Below are 20,261 nucleotides of genomic sequence, written 5' to 3'. Positions count from 1 at the left end.
GTATAGATGGCGCTGTGCTGCAAGATTTAAAACTCATGTCAGGTTACCTCATGCAAGGACGCTGACGTCATTGGTCGTTATGCAAACACCATCCCTTATTAGCTAACTTCAGACAGTTGCTATGGTAAACGAATAATGCAAGAAGACTGGAAGTGCAGAATTTGGAATAATACAAACATTTACTGTCAGAGAAGAATTCTAGAGTTCGTATACAGGGTTTTTTCAAAGTTCACCTATTTATAAAAGTTGCATAATAAGAGAAGTACTTCACATTATTGGAAATTATGTTTAAAAAATCTTCATTAAGTTAATAAAAACACATATTTTGCCCCGGCGTCTTTGGAGTAAACAACTCCTTGCCAATTTTCATATCTACAATTATTTCCAGCTGCCTAATTATCATTAGATGCATATAACAACACTTATCAAAAGGTATGTTCAGCCAATCAGCGTGGGGTACACTTCTGACCAACGGCGCCGATGTGGCAACTTTCTGAAACTAGTTTTCGTTTATTTTTGGGTACACACGTTTAGCATACAGATCGGTCTCCTTAACTCTAGTCTCCTTGGTTGACAGATATCGTCATAATGCCATGACAGACGTTCGATCACTCGATATGAAAAAGATAACAAGGGTGACAAGGACAATAATAGAAAAGTACGGCGTAGTATGGTCGATTGCCGTAGCCAATGGCATTGATCACTCGCCGGGGTGAGGTGACACCTTAGAGAGTTAGAGGCAACCTTAGAGACTCAAGTGTCAGATGTCAAACACCACGTGTCAAAAAAAGAAATTGGTTATGTTGTTGTTTTGAATATCATTTGATTTGATTAAGTTTCCCAAATGTGAATATACTTTAAGTTTAGTTTAGAAACTGAACGTAATTATTGATAAATTGCCTACTTTTTTAATACATAAGTATCGTAGATAAGTCCATAATGGGAAAATTTCAGAAAAGTAGGTACAATACAGTTTTATTTACTATTCATCATACATGTATACTTTTGATCCATTCATTCATTATACCAAATATTTTTTAGATAAGAAAGATCATTCGTATGAGGCCTCGGAAAAACCGAAATTTGCGAAGAACAAAACTAACAAAAAAAGGCCACCATTGAACAGGAAAGAGCACAAAGAAATCTTAAAGAAAAAAAGAGCTCGCCTGATCATCAAAAATCTTCCATTTAAAGCTACAGAAGAGAACCTTAAGGAGCACTTTGGCAAATATGGGGAAGTTGAAAGTGTTAATATCCTAAAGAAACCTGATGGGAAAATGGTCGGTTGTGCTTTTATTCAGTTTAATTTGGTCCAATTTGCTAAACAGGCACGACATTATACACATAACCAGCCATTCCTAGGCAGGAATATAGAGGTCGATTTTGCAAAGGCAAAGGACAAATATGTGAAAGAGAAAACTGTAAACTCTGAGGCAGATCCTGAAATAAAAAAAGAAGATGATAAAAAGGAGGTAATAGAAATAAAGGATGAGCCAGATTCAGAAGAAGACAATGACAATTCTGATAATAGTGAAGATGATGAGGTGGAAGAAACAGCTTCCCAAACTTCAAATCAGAAGAAACCCTTTCAATCTCATGATGTTAATGAGGGCAAGACAGTATTTATAAAAAATGTACCGTATGATGCAACAAATGAAGATTTGAGACAATGTATGGGTCAGTTTGGACCTACTTACTATGCATTGATCTGTGTTGATAAGTTGACTGAGCATTCTAGAGGAAGTGCATTTGTTAAATTTGTGGTAAGTACTTTTATTTAAAAAATTGTGAAATATATTTAACAATTAGAACTTATAATTTCCTATTTAAATCTCCTCAATTAATCCAGTTTTGTGCCATATGTATTATCAGCAGGTTGGCATTTTTTATACTTCAATCCCTATAATTGCACCAAACTTTTGTTCATTAAGACTAAACTAAAAATTAAAGACCTAAGTAGTTAAAAGTGATCAAAAATTACATGTTATAAAAGACAGTAAGTACATACCACATACAGAACCACAACAAGAACAAGCTTTTGTCAACAAGTTATTTAAAATCAAAATTGTTAAAATATTCTTGAATATTGTAATAGGCTTCTGCAACATGAGCAACCCCTTGACTTTCCTTCTTATGACCTTTGATTGAGAAAACCATCTTACTCTTACAGGCAGATGATTGAACCGTAGCAGCCTGATTTTTGTTATTAAGATATAGGTGCATCAATCCTCACTCTCTTTCATTTATTTATTAGCAGTTAGTGATTGACCTTATCAAAAGCCTTGGAGAAATCTGTGCCAAATGTATGGGACTGCATCTTACCAGAGGCCAATATATTGAACCAAACTATTCCAGTTTTTTTGAAAATTAGTTTTTTTACTTCTTTTTTTTTAGCACCAATATATTCCAAGTGCGATTGATTATTATATTGGTATCTCATTTATTTTATGTCTGCCTAATCTTGCAAATTTGGACACCAAAATATTTGATCTATACTGGCCTTATAAATTTAAGTTGTGTTATATAAAAAGTACTCACAGGCAAAATACTACCAAGGAGTTTTAAAAGATGTTCCACATCCTATAATCAATCCCCCGCTTCTAAAGATCTTCCAGAAGACAATGAGATGGCCCTATTGGATGCTAGGGATCAATCAATCGGTTTATTATGCTGTATTATCATAAAATAAATTTGTTGATAAAGTTGTATAAACATAAAATACATATACACACATTTTTACAATTCTATTTATTGTAAAACTGAAACAAAATTACACAAACAAATTAGGCAAAATTATCCAGCTATCTATAGCTTTCAAATCTGCTATCAGATGATTTTACCATTATATATAAATAACATAAACCAGATAATAATATAAACCAGACAAACAGATTCCAATATAAATAAGAAAGCAAAGGTTGGGTTTTTATGAGATAAACAGCTGCAAGACTCTTTCATACTCACATTACCCAGATGTCGGATCGCTCTCTTTTGCAAGACAAAAATGCACATGCACCATAGGTACACAAACATAGCTTAAACTGAATTCTCTTCTGCTATCACCTTAAGAGCATAACAATTTGCTGATATTTTTGACACTACTGTGTGATATGACTTTCAAATTTTAGTTTATTGGCAATAATTAAACCTAAGAATTGTCTTCTTCCAAGTGGTTCAGAATCTGATTTTCTAAAAATGCATACTCTAAATTGCATTTAAAATTCATAACCCTATTTTTTTTCACAAACACAATTTGTTAGAACCACAATAATAATGCACTGGACTGTATGTAATTGTACTGATTTTTCAAGGTATTCAACAGAGTCAATCAAAGAGTATTAAAGGTCCCCTGCTATCCTGGCATATTTCTTTAAATCATTTCACTTTTTCTTAAATATGTTCAAGAATAAAGGTTCACATAATATCTTGCAGTTCATTTGATGAATGAACTAGTTCTCACTATTGAATATCTAAGCAGTAAAAAATAATTATGAAGAAAAATATATTTGAATAAAAAGCTTTATAACTTGAAGAGATCTTTATTACTTTTCCCACCTAATTTTTGTATTTGTGCCTAGAATAAAGAAGATGCAGATAAAGCATTAGCCGCCGGAACAGAATTAACGTTGAAGGGTAACATCCTAGACTGTCATCCTGCTATAGACCGGAATGATCTTAAGAAGAAGGAAAAGGAACAGAAAGAGCAAAAAGGAAAGCCTAAGGATTCTAGAAATTTATATTTAGTAAAAGAAGGAGGTAAAATAAAAGAACCTTCCCCCTACTTCGTTAAACTTAAATTCCAATTTCTCTTTCAGTCATTCTAGCTGGGTCAAAATCCGCAGAGGGTGTATCTGCAAGCGATATGGCTAAACGGCTACAGATTGAGCAATATAAAACGCAAATGCTACGCAACCTTAACACATTCGTTTCAAAAGATCGTCTAGTAGTACACAATTTGCCACCGACCTGGGATGATAAGAAATTGAAAATGCTTTTTCAAAAGCATGGTGGTAAAGGGGCTGTAGTAAGAGAGGCAAGAATAATGCGAAACATGAAAAAATTAGACGCCAAAGGGGTAGGAGAATCTAAACAGTTCGGTTTCGTTGCTTTTACAAGTCACGAACACGCATTAGCTGCATTAAGGTCACTCAACAATAATCCCAATGTATTTTCTGCGCAAAAGCGGCCTATCATAACATTCAGTATAGAAAGTAAAACAGCTCTAAAAGCTAAAATTAAACGACAGGAAAAGTCTCGACTGAAAAATCCCAAATCGAAAGACTTCGACCCGAATTTGGTAAAAAAAGAGCAGACAGAAGCAACCGGTGAAGAGCCCGATATAAAACCGTACGCTGGTGTTACAACAACAGAAGGCAAAGTTCAAAAAATGAGGAGCAGATATAAGCTGACCGAGCAGGCCAAGTTGCACTACAAGACTTTGAAGAAAGAAAAGCGGAAACAGAAAATGGCTAAAAAGACACTTCAGGAAAAACAGAAACAATTCATTAAACAGCCAAAACAAAAAATTAATAAGGTGAAACAGGAGGATAATTTTTCAAAGATGGTGAGCAACTATAAAAAGAAACTTATTGGTGGAATGCAAGATTTGAAGAAGTCGAAGTGGTACAGTGAGTGATGTTTAGATGCTTATTAAATTGTTTTTTTTAAAGGTTGTTTTATTTTGTACCTGGTTAAATGATGAAAGTAAATGTTTATTTTATCGGCGACCTTATAATAGCATACACATAGTTGGTTTACACAGTGAACTGTACAAAATATCTAGGAATCTGCAGTGACAAACACCTAAAATGGGATGAACATGTCTTTAAACTATCAAAGAATATTCGAAAACTCATTCATAAATTTTATACACTCTGAGAAATTTTAAATAAACAGCTATTGATAACAGTTTATAGAGCTCTGGTGGAGTCATTATTAAGATATGGTGTGACTGTTTGGGGCGGGCTGAATCAGAACGCTTTATCATCTCTAAATATTTTGTCCAAAATTATATATTGAAGGTCATGTTCGAGAAAAAAAGATTTTCCACATCTCTTCTTTACTCTAGGGAAATATTTGATGTCCGTTCACTATACTGCTTATCCGCCTGCGTATATACACATAAATACAATAAATTTAAAAGTTATGTAGGACATCAATATCAAACTAGAGTAAATATGAATAGACATTTGGAAATACCAACTGTGTCAACAGTTTTTAAGCTAAATATCATTTTTTATCATGCACCAAGGCTATTAAGAAATTCTGTACAGCATGCAGGGATTAAATTTTTGATAACTTACTTCTGTTTAGCAATGTTTTTCAAGGTACCGTCTATGGATTATAGTTTATAAGTATGCAAATTATATTGTATGTTTTTTTATTTTTTGTTAATTGTTATTTTTGGAAAAAAGAGGCAGTTGAAGTTTTTGAGTAAGTATACTTTATTAGGATTAATTTAGTTTTCTAAGAATTTATATCATTTTTGCATAAGTGCACACAGGTATTTGTTTACTTAGGTGCGCTTTCCTTTTCTTTTGACATCATACCTAATTCCTAGACACCTAAGATTACTTAAAATTGTAAAACTTTTATTTCATATTTTTGATTTGATAATAATAATAAAAAAATTATTTTCCTGCAGTTGTACTTGCCGCTATCTCCAAGCTAATTTTAAAACCTTAACAATTTAGGAGATTAAAAATGACTTTTATGACACTTTTATAGGTAGTTAAACAAGAAATTGTTAACGACTTCAACTGCCTGAAAAAATATTTCTTTTTTCCATTATCTAGAAAGTCTGTTAAAAGAATTCATGAATTGATAAAGATTCTTTAAGTACTGAAAATTTCGAGAGAAAGGTATTATTACTTTCGAGGCAATTAAAGAACTTGAAAATTACTTTAACAGCCTGGAAAATACATTTTTTAATTTGTCCAGGCACTTGAGATTAAAAATAATTTCTAAGGACGTAAAGGAATTCTTTTAGGCAGTTAAACCAGAAGTTGTTGTAACCTCAACTGACTAGATAAATATCTTTTTTTGCATCATCAAGGCAGTGAAAGTTGAAACAGATTTTTTAAGTACTACTGGAACTCTTTCAAGGCAATTAAAGAAGAACTTAAAAATGACTGGAAAGACATTATGTTTTGTGTCCAGACCGTTGCGGAGATAAAAAGTGACTTCCAGGGCACGTACAGGGATTACTTTTAAGCAGTTAACTCTTCTCTCTCAGGAACAGAAATGTAATAACCCGTAATTGTTATAAATAAATAAGGATGGTTTATTGTTTAAACCAGCATACCTATATGATTATTAAAAATTAAATATTATTTTCCATGGTACGTCTGGAAGCAACATTGTAATTTTTCCATACAAAGCGGAACATTGCACACACTGTATTGCCAGTTAGTTCTGATATCCTTATCTTTTTTTGATACCAATAGCGCATCTCCTACGAGTAGTACGCACGGGTTGATGGTATTTAACGTTACTCTTATTGTTTTTGAGATGAGATTGTGATTCTTAATGGGTAGCTACAATTCAACATTAGACATTGACATATATCTTTTGGACTAAATTATTTACAATAAATCCTTCTAAAATTTGGCTTCGAATATGTTTCATTGATCATTAAGGGATTGTTTTTACCGCTGCATCAAGAAAAAAGAAAAAAAATCGATGCCACCATTTGTTATTCATTCTATCGATGCTGTAACATGATCGAAGTTGATCAAATCTGTACACAAAATTCATGTATGAGGCACTTCTTTATGTGCCATTTTTCTCCTTTCTTTTTACTGATTCGGTGCTTTAAGAGGGTGTTATGATAATTAGATAACGCAAATGTACTGACCTTTTATCGCAGCATTTTACAGTCCCTAAGCCTGAATTAAAGTACTTGAGGGGAATAAGGCCTAGCTAAGAAAAAATTTGAATAAAGTGAAAGACTGTAATGTTAATATTTAGTTTAATACACCAAAGTGCTTATAAGGTTATATTAATTTTAACAAACTTAAAAAATAATCTCTAAAAAAACTAGAAAACAAAAAATAAATATTAAGAAAAATAACGCAAATCGGCCTTATTATCCGATGGAGGTTTAATAAAGCCTATACATAAAAATGGACAACTCGTTAATTGGGCGAAGTTTAGCAGCCATCGGGACACTCAAAATCATCCATGTCATTGACTGTTAAGCCAACACATTCCTCATGGTACCATTTAAGACATTTGCTGCACTACCTCATATCGGCCTTCCTGTCTTCCTCACATCCATGGCAATACCATTCGGTACTTAACTTTTCCCTGGAGCTTTCAATATCTTTATTCAATTTGGCACGACTTTTGTTCTCCTCGGTAAAAAGATCTCTATAGTGACTGGAGTTCCTTTGTAGTTTAGAGCTTTTTTTCGATTTTTTTTAGTTTTTTCATTACTTTTTACTGGTGTGGGCAAAAGCTCATTAAAAGAAGTGACTTTTGTTGTTCGTCTCTTTAATTCAGCAAGAGGGATGGATATGGTCATCAGTCGAATCCGAGTCAGAACACTAAACATTGGAATAGGAAAATTTGCCAGACTTGTTGGATCCAATTCCAGACGGACCAGGTTGAGGAGATTCAGGTGGACGCCTATTTTCTTTGTTGGTATTATCCAGTGCCGGTACGTCTGAGAGAATTGAAGGAGCAAATGCTGTTTCTGGAATTGCCTCGGGATTTAATGGAAACAGACCAGTAGCCTTAAAACCGTTTATAATGTTACTATGGTGTCATGCATTTAGACCAAACATTTGAAAGTATGACGTTAAAACGTGATTTGGTCAGCTTTTTGTTAGGATTCTGATCCAAGAATAATAATACCTCATTATCCCAATGATGGTCAAATGAACGATATACAGATTTGTCGAGGGGTGGAAGCTCATGTGTTGTATTCGATGGCAAACAGTAGAGATCTATATCAAGTGAGTCTCCAACATCAACAATTGACAAATCAAGATGACAAGCTGCACCATCAAAAACTAAGAGGCACCTTCCTGGACTTTTGTATCGGGCTAAGTGCTTGAGGAATTCTTTAAAAAGTTCGTTAGTCATGTAGCCTTTACTTGATTTTTCCACTAGAGTTCCTGGTGGCAAATTATCATGTAATTCTGGCTTTAGCCTCATTCCTTTAAAAATAATCATAGGAGGTATTGGTATTCCAAAGGCATTGACACATCCTGCAATTGTCACACTCTCTGCATGTTCTGACGATTGAAAGTGAACACGTTTTACCCCTTTCTTAGCTAAAACGGTTGGCTGGTGGTGAATAGTCAAGCGGCATCCTTTTTCATCCATAATATAAAGTGTTTCAGGGTAATTAATTATATCAAGATCATCATACATTTTCCCTATTTTTGAAAAATGATCATCAACTATAAATTTATTAAGTTTTTGAGCCCTAGCTGGATTCATAAACTGTGCTTTTCTTTTAGAAATTACAGGATTTCTCTTCATAAAAGCCTTTAGCCAGTCTTTACCAGCAAGTTTTGAAGTTGTATTAAATTGATGAGCAATTTTATTATCTTCGCAGAATCTGAATACCAATCGACGAAGGATCCGTGGAGTCACAGGTAGACCTATTTCACTAAATCTTATTATTCTTTTAACGAGATCAGCTTCTTGTTCTTCTTTTAAAATAGATTTACGAACTAGTCTTTTTATTAGGATTCCATTCTGAACATGATTTCTAATGGTTCTTCTGGGAATATTAAACCTTGCCGCAGCCCCATATGTACTCAGAGTACCGCGTTGAACAGATCGAACTGCTGATATTAAATCCTCCTCGCACCAAGGTGCCCTTTTAGGAGGCATGATGTTAAAAATCACTGAAAATAAAACGAGAATAGTTTAGAAGTTTAATAATATGTTAATAAAAACATTAATTTGTCATGAGGATAATAAGGCCTATAGCTTATTTTTATAGGCCTTATTACCCTTCCATGACGAAATATTATGTAAATTTATTTAAAATATGTCGGCTAAATTTAATCTAATAAACTATTGAAATCATAAAATATAAAGTCTAACCAAAATATCTGCAGTTATAAATTAAAAATACAATTATAAATACTAAAAATACTTACGTTTTTGTTCGTTGTATCCTTATAATGTCACAGGCGGAGACCCGTTGACACAAGTTGTTGGAACTTACCACGTAACACCTAAGGTGTTCTTAGGTGTTATGTGGAACTTACTGACGCCCGAAAGCGAGGAACGCGGGTAGTCCGTTCGAAGGTCGTTTGTAAATGGACCAATAGGAGACGCGGACCCAACGCAATCGATTTGCGATTAATTTAAAGCGGTTTTTTTGACTATAGGCCTTATTACCCGACATGCCTTATTACCTGCATGTACCTTACTTATAATATACCAATCATATTCGCCGCACTTTAGCTCTTTGTCGGCCTCGAATCTTGGTAAATATTTCCTTGTAGAACTAACAGTACCGCAAGCAGAAAAACTTCTGTTCAAAAAGTTCTTGTTAAGTTAGTAAAATAATTATCAAAATAGAAATAAGTGTTTTACTAGTTTAAAGTTTTTAATTTACTAGTTCAGAAGTCATAGTCGTACTATTCGAGAGGCCAAATTGTGTTCAACTTCATTCCCTGATTTTCCCGCATAAATTTCAAAATGATGTAACAGTAAACCGTTGAATCAGCTAAGACCCCCTAACCAACTTACTGGGAAAATAAGTTTTTAACAATTCAATAATTTGTGTGTCAGATGTTGTGTTAACAACTGACTAAAAATGTTGCATACTACGCATGCCGCGCCACTAGCGATTTAAAAAAATTCCTTTTAGTATTTAGTATATTGCAACTTGTATATACGAGTACATAAATTCGTAAAAAATTAAACACGTAATTGAATAAAATGTTATATTTCGTTTATATATGTACAAGACTAAAATCTCTTTTGTAACAACTAGTAAATTATGTATTAAGTCAATGCAAATACGAATTGTTCACCTCGAGAAAAAACACTAATCGCCTGAGATGCACTGGTGATGACTTGGTTCGTGTTTGGTGCTACCCTTGGTATTAAGGCTATAGCAACGATCACATAAACGGTAATTTAACTTTTAAGTAAAGTTTTAATATGCTAAGTAAAAGTACAAATAAATTTTTCCCAACATATCTATAAAATATTGATTTACAACATGTTCCATTGTGTAGATACAATATGGCTATTCGTTTCGATCTGTCTAGCGATCTCTTCGTGTATACTGTGATTCAGCCACATCATTTGCAACTTTTCGTACCGTTCTCGGTTTAATTTTAAGGGATTTCCTCTGCGCAGACCCTGATCAGTTTCACCGTGTTCGTCTAAATACGGGGCAGACATGAAACAGCCCCTTTTAGGAGTCGCAAGAAGGAGTAATTCACAATCTCTGACCCTCAAGTACATTCCTACTCCAGCCCCACAGGTCATGGCGTGACTGTTACATGCACCCACGGCCATTTTGTTATATTCGGTTTGGCAGCAGTAACTTTGAGAGCACAACAATTTTCCGCACACAAGACACATGGCGGGGTTACGACATTCCTCCTCGTTATTCGGACAAACGAACGTCGATGCCGAGTTAATGAGCTCACTATAGTCGTCCGGTAGTTCTATCAGTCTTGGGGGGCCATGCATCTCGGTCAGCGTATTATTTTTAACTTTTTCAACGTAATTGCGGACCTCCTGATGGCTGACCCATAATTGAATCAGATCGAATACTATTCCATTATCGAACAGTTCTTGTGGACTAGTTGGCAGATCTAAATATGCACAAATGTTTTCGAAAGTATCGCCGTCGACCTCTTGGAGGCATGTCGGGGCAGGAACTTCCGTTAAATAGTGGTAAAATAGTACGCAGCACCTTAAGAACGGTTTTGATTGTTCCTTTACTGTTTCCCACACTTTACTTGTAGATACGTTGGGTTCTTTTATGTTTACAGCCATTAATACCCTTAAAAGAGTTTCATCGCAGGGCTCCTCTTCCGATTTAATATATTCACTTATTTGAAGTCCTAGTAGTACTCTAACTATGTTAACTAAAAATATAAATCTTAAAGAATGCCATTCCAAGGTACTACCCGTGGGTATTGACGAGCATTCTTCAACTAAAAGACTTGGTAAGGCAAAAGTAAGCGCAACCAGAAAACTAAAAGGATCGAAATCCACTATCGACGCGTCTTCTTCCACGTGATCAAAAAGAATACTAAGCAAGTTTAGGGCATAGTGTTTGGTTAGTTCATTTTTATTATTGGCGCTACCTAATACCGCGACAACTTTGACCAAATTGGATAATGAATCGCGCTGTCTGCTTGATAATGCTCCCAATAAAGGTTTTCCTTGGTAGCTGGTAACTGTTTCGATAGAATGAATCGTATATGCCAAAGAAGTCCACGCCATGGGCAATAGTCTTTTATCAGATGGGTGCGGCGGTACGTTAAAACCCCTAGTAAGGGTGACTTGGGTAAAAACTTGCACCATTTCCTGTAAATTCGGACTCAGCTTAATGTTAGACTCTTTAAAGTGTGCGGCGAATGTTGAAATTTCCGGATCGAAGGCGTCAACTGGTAGAGAGTAAAATAACTGATACGGTTGCAGGGTGCAGTTCATTTCACATTCGTCCATCGAGTCTTGTCCCATCGACGTGATACACGCAGTACAATGATTGTTAGTGCACTCGTCGAAGTCGCATTTGAGTATGCCGTGACAAACTTTAACTTTCTTAGTCATCAAGTACTTTAGAGCCAATAGATAATCTTGAAAAGAAAGATGACTCACTGGCTCGCTCGGCTGCAGTTTACTTAAGGACGGTAGTACCGGTATAACGGTATTGCTGAGACATTCGCATAACGGGCACAAAAACTCTTGCTTGTCCACATCGAAACTAGACGGGTGCCGTAGTCGGTATGGCCTTCTGTGTTCCCTAATCATAACATTGTCGAAGAACTTTCTCCAACAATCGCTGTGCATTACATGGCCACATGTACTGGCATGAGGCGCTGGACTAAGGTTCGCGTTAAGAAACAAAAAGTTATCGGTGGGCATGTCCTGTGTTGCTTTGTGTAAAACCGTGGCCTGTTGTATGAATGCTGCTAAAACCATGGTGCGATTAGAGAGAGTTATCCGTTCTTCTTCCTGGCAAAGGATGCATCTGTTGGTCGTTTCTACTGATATACGGGCCGATTGATTGGGACCCAACGCTATCGGTTGTATTTGTATTTCGCCGACTTCCATCTCGTTGCTACTTTCGCTAGTTTGCCCCGACTGAAAGTCCATACTGCTGGACTCGAAGTGTTTGGCGTTTTCTTTCAGGAAACTTTTTTGTTGTGCGGCCATTTGGGCCATTATTTTCGCGCGTTTTTCTGCCGCCAGTTTGGCCCTACGTTCCTTCTCCGATAGGTCTGTGTTTTCCACGGAATCAGTTTTTTGCAAGACTTCCGGATTATCTGAAATAAGTTATCAATTAAATTAACAAATGCGAAAATCGTATCGGAGAACAGTGGCGATCGGTGGTATGAAACAGCTGAGGCCTCCCCGGGTTTGGAACTGAGTTAAAACAATGAAAAATAAAAACCTACAATTATTTTTATTATTATTGAAATATGTAAGTCTATAGCGTTCACCTAATCTCCTAACCTAAAATCTCAACTCGATCAATATGATTAATAAATGTATTTATTGATTTTTGTCGCGTGTATAAAAACTCTTCCCTGAACGGGTTTAATCGGCACGAATGCCGTGTTTCTATCTGTTATGTATAAGTCGAAAAACCCTCGTATAGTCCGCTCAAATAATACCGTTGATCTTTTGACCGCAATCAAACCCTCATTATCATCGTTGGGTCATAAAAAGACCCAAAGTTATCATATTTGGGGTCAGAGCCGGATTAGAAATTTAATATTTACCTACATTGCAAAATATTAAGTAGGTACGATTAATGGCAAAAAATGTAAATATGCGGATACATTTATACCTGTGTTTAGTCCAATTTAATATTTACCTGCACTGAAAAATATTAAGTAGGTCCGAATTAAAACTTGTGATGTAAAGTCTGTAAGTATTATACCTTTATGTCTGAGGGTACCTACCTAGGTTCTAATATAAATAAGAAGAAATTGAGTGTGACAATTTAGTTCTAATTAAGTTTTTTACGAATTAACTTAAGTGTCAATTGTTGTAATCAACTGATTTAAGCAAGTTATTTTTTTATGGTACTATAGCGCACAAATGTGGCAACCATGAGCGATTACTGATAGTGGGCCATCCTGTAGTAACACCTTTAGAAGAATTCAAAATAATCATCCACTACTCTCAAAAAGATTTAAGTATATGACCAAAGGAGGGAAAAAAGTAAACTCAAAGTCCAAGTCTCATAAATCAGCGTCTATTAAAGGTTACGCGTTTCGCCGCATTAGGGACTAAAATTTTAGTCATTAACGATACACGATGGTGTAAACTTATTTTATTTTATTTTTTTTTTATTTATGTTAGTGTGAGTCGGTGTGTGATTTTTGTATTTCGATAGGTATGTCTTTTCTGTTAATTAGGGTTCTGTTCCGTATCATTTAATTTTGATAATTTTATTTAGGTCTGATGATGCCCTAATGCGTTATAAAAAAATATCGAAAACTGATTACTACGATTTCTTGACAAAACTTTACAAAATAACCTGACTTGGCCTAAGCAGTTTCGTTGACCACGGATCGCCACTGTCGAGGAATACTTCGGAAAACTTACTGAGTTCCTTCTTGGTAATTTGCTGGTATTTGTTGAGTGTCCATTGTAAAAGGCCCTTATGCGCGTCCACCCTGGGACAAGATCTTAATAGTTCTTCCAATAATTCGAAAATCCTGAATTTACTGGCGTTCTCGACAAACTTGAAGAATGGATAGTTACCGGATTCTTCTTCTTGCAGTGCGTAACCAATCTGTGAACGATAAATCACAGTCAAATATGCGTTGCCGTTTCGACAAAAATAATTGTTTTAAACAATGCTTTAGAAACTAAATTAACTAAAATAGGGATTAGGGACTAGACCTAAATATACATACATTCATTAGTCATTAACTAAGGATTTTGCTGCTTTGATGCTAGTTGGTAGGTGGTTAAATGTTTTTATACCCTCATAGAAAATTTACTTTTTCGTCAAATTGCATGTTGAGATTGGCATATTTAGCTTATCATGTTGGTTTGTCGTATATTGCGGATTGAGATTAAAGTTCGGAAAATAAAGTAGTTTATTACGGATTGAGAGTGAGAATAAAAATATAAAGTTAAAGTAAAAAAAGAGTAAACAAGAAAACAAATTGAGGTAGAGTTCAGACGATTCAAAAAGATGATAGATTCCTGTATACAGGGTATCCACGAAATCAATGTACAATTCCTAACCACAACTTCCTTGGCCAAAAATAGCACGATTTAGGCCAACTTTGACCGAGGGTGCCAAAGTTTGAAAACTAAAATGTTTTTTTTTTTAAAGCAGGGTATAAATACCTTTTTCGATCTTTACCAAATTTATGCTGGAGAATAACTACCCAAATTGATGTATTTTGACATCTTATACTAATGCTCGGAAATTTAAAAAATAAATGGATTGTTCATAAATAAGTGCTTGTAATTTTTTTTTTACTCTGTATAAATAAATTGCTTTTCGGATATTAAGGTGACTTAATTTTGAAGCTTTTTTATCCCTTGTAAATTTTTTGTCCGACGCACGGATTAGCCGCGTAAAATGAAACTAAAATATCATGTCATTCATATAACTTCTTTCTGCTTATGCCGTTTTTTTGCAATGTATAAGAGCATTAATGGGTTTTCATTAAATTTAAAAACAAAAATGTTACAAGAAACTAGATGCTTCCGTTATATTCTTAAAAAATTGTAAATTAAAGGATTTCAGAGTATGTTACATTAAAAAAATATTTTTTTTTAAATTTTAAAAGCTGCAGACTATTTTAGAAACAAACCAGATCTAATGCCCAAAGTGCAATTTAATTTTTTGTATAATTTGGAAAACCAGTGGCGCCCTCAATTTTTCTTTCATTAACTAATTAACCTACTCACTAATTGAGGGAGCATTTATGTTGCGCTGACCGCATCATTTTTAATTATCCTCTTGTTACCGCTGGGATTAAAAAATTTTCACCCAAATTTTGGACTTATATTTTAGCAAATTTAATTTTCATTATTCATTTTTAATTGATTACTTCTATTTATGTGAGAATAAATTCTGTGTTTGTCTGGAAACCAAATTCAGACTCGCTCAGGATACTGTTAGCCCTAAATAATTATTAATATATGTTATAAAAAGGATAGGTCCAAGAACGGCTCCTTGAGGTATGCAAATTTTCATTGTTTCTGGGTTGCAGATTACATTGTTTATTTTGGTGCTTTGGGTTCGGTGTAATAAATAACTATAAAAAATATTCCAAAGAATTCTTCTAACTCCGCAATATTTTTTATGACGCACTGTACAGATTGCCTTGGCTAAGTCCATAAAAACAACAATTGTTTTCTCACTGTCATTTAAATTTGTGGATATTTTAGATGTAACATACTGTATAGCATTGGTAGTACTACTACACTCCAATAAGGCATAACGATTTTTTGACAAAATGTCCTTTTCACAAAAAGATTTAACAAGCGTCTGTCTTAGAGCTTTATTAAAGACCTTTGCTATATTACTAACAAGATAAATGGAACGATAGTTTTGGATTTTGTCTGCAGGTCCGATTTATGTATTGGGGGTGATATGTGAAGCCTTAAGATGAGATGGAACATTTCCACTTTTAAATAATTAATGATGTATGCCAAGAATGATATTTAAATGACATGATTTTGGTAAATGCACTGATCTTTAAATGGAGAGCTAGTGGTCTTTAAAAGGGATATATGAATAATGATCTCAGTTTCAGACACAGACTTCAGAAACATAGAGCAGTTCAAACTATTATATAGTTAATATATGGTGTTATTATTGACTTTTCTAACTCTTACCAAATGTATGCAATACTTGTTGAAGAAGTTTTTCATTGTCATTTCAATTGTGAGTTCTATGTCATCAATATTAACAAAATTCAGTTGTTTGTTTTTTATTTTTTCATGGCCTATAATAACATATTATTTCTATTTTCCGATATTTGTTTTTTATAGTAATCATATTTGGTTTTAATTATGAGTTTGTTCAGATTGCTTCGGTAAAATTTACATTCTTCTTCAAGCAATGGATTTGGGTTTTTTATCATTTTCCTTTATAGGTAGTCCCGGTATTTTATTGAGGTAATTAATCCATTTGTAATTCGCAGTTGGCATTTTTTATTTGTAATTCTTATCTACTTTATTTTCTTTGATTGTTTAATGGAATTCAGTAAACATTACACAAAGGCTTTTGCTATTGACTGATTGGGATCAGTGCAATCAAATACTTGAGCCCAATTTTGAATCAAGTTTTTGCTCTAAAATTTCATATTATATTATTGATTCATTTTTCTTTATCTTGTGGAAATAATCGGGTTTAGTGATTGATATTAATTATTTTCATTATCTATTGTTTAAAGTATTTACTGACAAGCCATAACTGCGTAGAGTGAGAGTATTCACTTTAAACAATAAATAACACTGTTTTAAGTGATTCTAGTGATAAAATTCTACTACATACTTCTTTAAGTTTATCCATTAGAAATGTCGAACAACTTAAAACCTTAAATTAATGTGTTTGCGAGTTTAACAGATACCACACTCAGAACGAATATTATAAATTGAAAGTACATGGAACTTACCAGATGTAGCACTTTATGCAGTTGACTTTCCGAAAAACTACGCGCCCGAAGATTATGACATCGTTCCAAGACCGTTTGCATAACGAGCATCATAACGTCGCACTGCAAAAGGTTGGCCAACAATGAGAAGGACTCGCACAATTTCGGTAGTTGAGGCGGGGGACAACATTCGATATGTCCCTGCTGTTTGCGACGTTTACGTTGAGCTTCTTCCGCTTTCGACATTTCCTCCCGGGTATAGTGGTAGAAAAACACGTTAAACTCATCGTAAAATTGAGGAAGAAGTTCATAAGTACCTAAAGAAAGTTAGGGAATAGTCAAAGTCAAAAAATATACATTTTTGTTAACAAAGCATGATATATTTATTTTATTTTTTTATTTCAATATTCGTAATATTACACAAATATATAAAATGCAATTTCATGATTTAAAACTTAAGTATTAACTAAAATTAATAAATAAAAATTATATACGCACATATACAGTAAGATTCTAAAATTTATATATAATTAAAATCTACAGAGACTAAATTTAAAAATACTTATAATAGACACACAATATTTATAAAACAGTTAAATTAGGTCATTAAAATTGTTATTTAGGTACTCTTCAAATGAATAAAAAGACTTTTTTAATAAATAGTTTTTAATTTTTTTAATAAAAGCTTGTTCATTAAGTTCCCTAACCTGCAATGGTAACACATTATAGAAACAAATCCCATGATAAACAGTTCCTCTGCGGGTTCTCCCAAGCCTGCAAAATTCCGGCAAAATATTCAGACTGTTTCGAGTTGAATACTGATGTATATTACTGTGTGTTAAATATGATGGTAGATTATTTTTTATAAAAGTCAAACATTGCAAGATGAATACACATGGAAAAGTGAGGATGCCAAGTTCATAATAACAGTGTCGACAACAGTCACGGTGCCCCAAACCAGTCATAGCCCTTATGCACCTGCGCTGTAAACCAAATATCTTCTCCCCATGAGTGACCCAGTTCAGCACAGCATATGACATAACGGAGCTAAAGTAACCATGATAAGCCACCAACAAAACTTCCCTTGATACAGAGCTGGATAGATTTCTTATTAGAAAGGTTATTTTTGATAACTTAGATGCCAGCTGAATAATGTGGTTTTCCCAAGTGAGACCAGAGTCAAGAAGTACACCCAAGAACTCTACAGATTTATCCTGTGGCAGATCTATTTGAGAGTTTTGAAGTGAAGAATTTAGATGCTGTGTTTTTGAAGCATTAAGGTTTAGTTTGTTTGCTACAAACCATTCTCTCATTTTACTCTCTCTGTACTGGCGATTTTCTGTTTTGCCGGGTGATGATGCTGGAGTAGAGTAGTATCATCAGCAAACAGGATCAACTTATGCTCATGTGCCCGGTCTATAAAATAAGGCAAGTCATTTACATAAATAAGGAATAAGAGTTGGCCTAGAACGGATCCCTGTGGTACTCCATGATGTAATGGCTGTTTATCAGATACACTAGCATTGTATGACACATATTGGAGTCGGCCATACAGGTATGACTTGACAAAGGCAATGCTCTCTGAATGAAAGTTGTAGTAACAGAACTTGCTTAATAAAATTTCATAAGATACACAGTCAAAGGCCTTTGTCAGGTCAAAGAATGAAGCATAGGTGTCGAAACCCTTTTCCAGACCCCTTGATGAAAAATCCACCAAACAATCAATAGCCAATGCAGTTGACCTGCTACTCCTGAAACCAAACTGACCCTGCACAAGGAGATTGTTATTTTCAAAATGTTGGTACATTTGATCCTTCATGAGTGATTTCAGAATCTTTGAGAAAATTGGCAACAGTGATATTGGGCGGTAGTTTGACACATCATCAACTGAACCTTTGTTTTTATATATTGGTATCACTTTAGCCACCTTATAGGATGTAGGAAAAATGTTTTCTTTTATGTAGGCATTTAAGAGATTTGTTAATGAATAAATGATAATATTTTTAATTGTTTTAATGAGTTTAACGTTAAAATCAAAACAGTCTTTGCTCTTTTTATTTTTAAGAGAGTTTATTTTATCTCTAACCACATTGAAAGTCACCTCATGAAATAATAAAAGAGTCAGTGGTAAATCTACCAGGAGTTAAAAATTTAGAAAAATTGTTTGTGGGTGTAGGTAATTCTGAGACTATACTTTCTGCAATGTTAACAAAAAAGGTATTAAAAGTTTGAGCAGTTTGATTTTTTGAAGAAATAGATGTAGCATTTTTTGAACTAATTAAACTCCACATTGCTGCCTGCTTGTTTTCCGAGCTCCTAATCAAGTTGTCATTTGCAGCTTTTTTGGCTTTGCACAGCTCTCCCCGATAGGACTTTTTATACTGAGTTAACTCTTGCTTAGAAACCATAGTAGGGTGCTGCAAATGAATACCATGTAGTGCTCGTAACCTTTCCCTCATGTTCCTAAGATGTTCATTAAACCATGAAGGTTTGTTTTCTTTAGGGCCCGATTTAAAGATTTTAGATTTAATAGGGAAACTTTCCTCCATATTAAACCGGTGAAGGTTTCACATCTGCTGTTTAAGATATAAACGTGTTGTTGGTTATAAATGGTTGGTATTGAGAATGGAGTTAAAGTTAATTGATTCGACAGCATTGTAAAAATTGAACAATATATGTACAGATACTCAAAATATAGCTTAACAAGATGAATGAAAATAATTATACCTCGATAAAGAAGTAAAATATAAATTATATAATATACAAAGTAGTGGTAAAACGTATGATTTAAGTTATATCATTGGTTTGTGGTTATAATAATAAACAGGGTGTTAAATATAGATTTGGGTATTAATGGCGGGATGAGCTCCTTTTGAATGATGTCTTGTTCCATCAGACTTTTCATTTATGTCACAAAAATTCATTTAATATTTTGCATTTGAATATCTGAAGTATCAAAACAAATTTGGATCATTTTTTTTAAGAGCAGTATAATCTCAGTTGTTGTGGTGTGATAATTTTGGGAGAATGTTTCCAAATATAAGGGAATCTTTATCAACAACTATCAACCAGTCTTTACCACTTATTATAATGCAGGTGATAATAGTAGAAATTATGGGATTTTTATTTTTATAATGTCAACAATAATAGCCGACGATAATCTCATTAAATTACCCTCGTCAGGGATCAATATTAGTAGGATAGAATTTGCTCTTAAAGGTATTGCATTCTTAATAGCTGTTTACAAGCCTCCACATATATTATATTCTTTATAATGGCGATTTAATGCCCATTTTGAAATAAAAACATCCAAAACCATTGAAGTTTATATGTGTGATATTAACATTAACATCAATAATAAAAAAAAAATCATTTTTTGCCCACTCGAGTAACAAACAATTCTAACTCATGTTTATATAGATCATTTATTTGTGAAAGGAGTCAAAACCTGAAGTTCAGATCATGTCG

The 20,261-nt window shown here is 34.0% G+C and overlaps 2 protein-coding genes across 3 annotated transcripts in view; one reads left to right on the top strand and one right to left on the bottom strand.

The window, feature by feature from the left end:
* The first annotated feature begins 723 nt into the window (after positions 1-723).
* On the top strand, positions 724-4,669 carry LOC126744618 (RNA-binding protein 28). Its single transcript, XM_050452113.1, has 4 exons — positions 724-958; positions 1,042-1,763; positions 3,579-3,756; positions 3,816-4,669. The coding sequence occupies exons 1-4, from the start codon at positions 940-942 to the stop codon at positions 4,634-4,636; spliced, it is 1,740 nt and encodes a 579-aa protein (XP_050308070.1). The 5' UTR covers positions 724-939; the 3' UTR covers positions 4,637-4,669.
* A 5,231-nt stretch (positions 4,670-9,900) lies between these two features.
* Positions 9,901-20,261, bottom strand: part of LOC126744614 (E3 ubiquitin-protein ligase UBR2) — a 29,001-nt gene continuing 18,640 nt past the window's right edge. For both annotated transcript variants that reach the window (XM_050452109.1, XM_050452108.1), the window contains exons 7-9: positions 16,815-17,110; positions 13,774-13,963; positions 9,901-12,482 (exon numbers count right to left, since the gene is read on the bottom strand). In XM_050452109.1, the coding sequence (XP_050308066.1) occupies positions 10,189-12,482; positions 13,774-13,963; positions 16,815-17,110 (2,780 nt within the window). In that variant the 3' untranslated portion in view covers positions 9,901-10,188. The remainder of the gene's footprint in view (positions 12,483-13,773; positions 13,964-16,814; positions 17,111-20,261) is intronic.

The sequence above is a fragment of the Anthonomus grandis genome, chromosome 14 (assembly GCF_022605725.1).
Source record: "Anthonomus grandis grandis chromosome 14, icAntGran1.3, whole genome shotgun sequence".
In the NCBI taxonomy this organism is placed as follows: Eukaryota; Metazoa; Arthropoda; class Insecta; order Coleoptera; family Curculionidae; genus Anthonomus; species Anthonomus grandis.
Note: the sequence above shows the minus strand (reverse complement) of the source record. Positions and strands in the feature narration are given on the sequence as shown.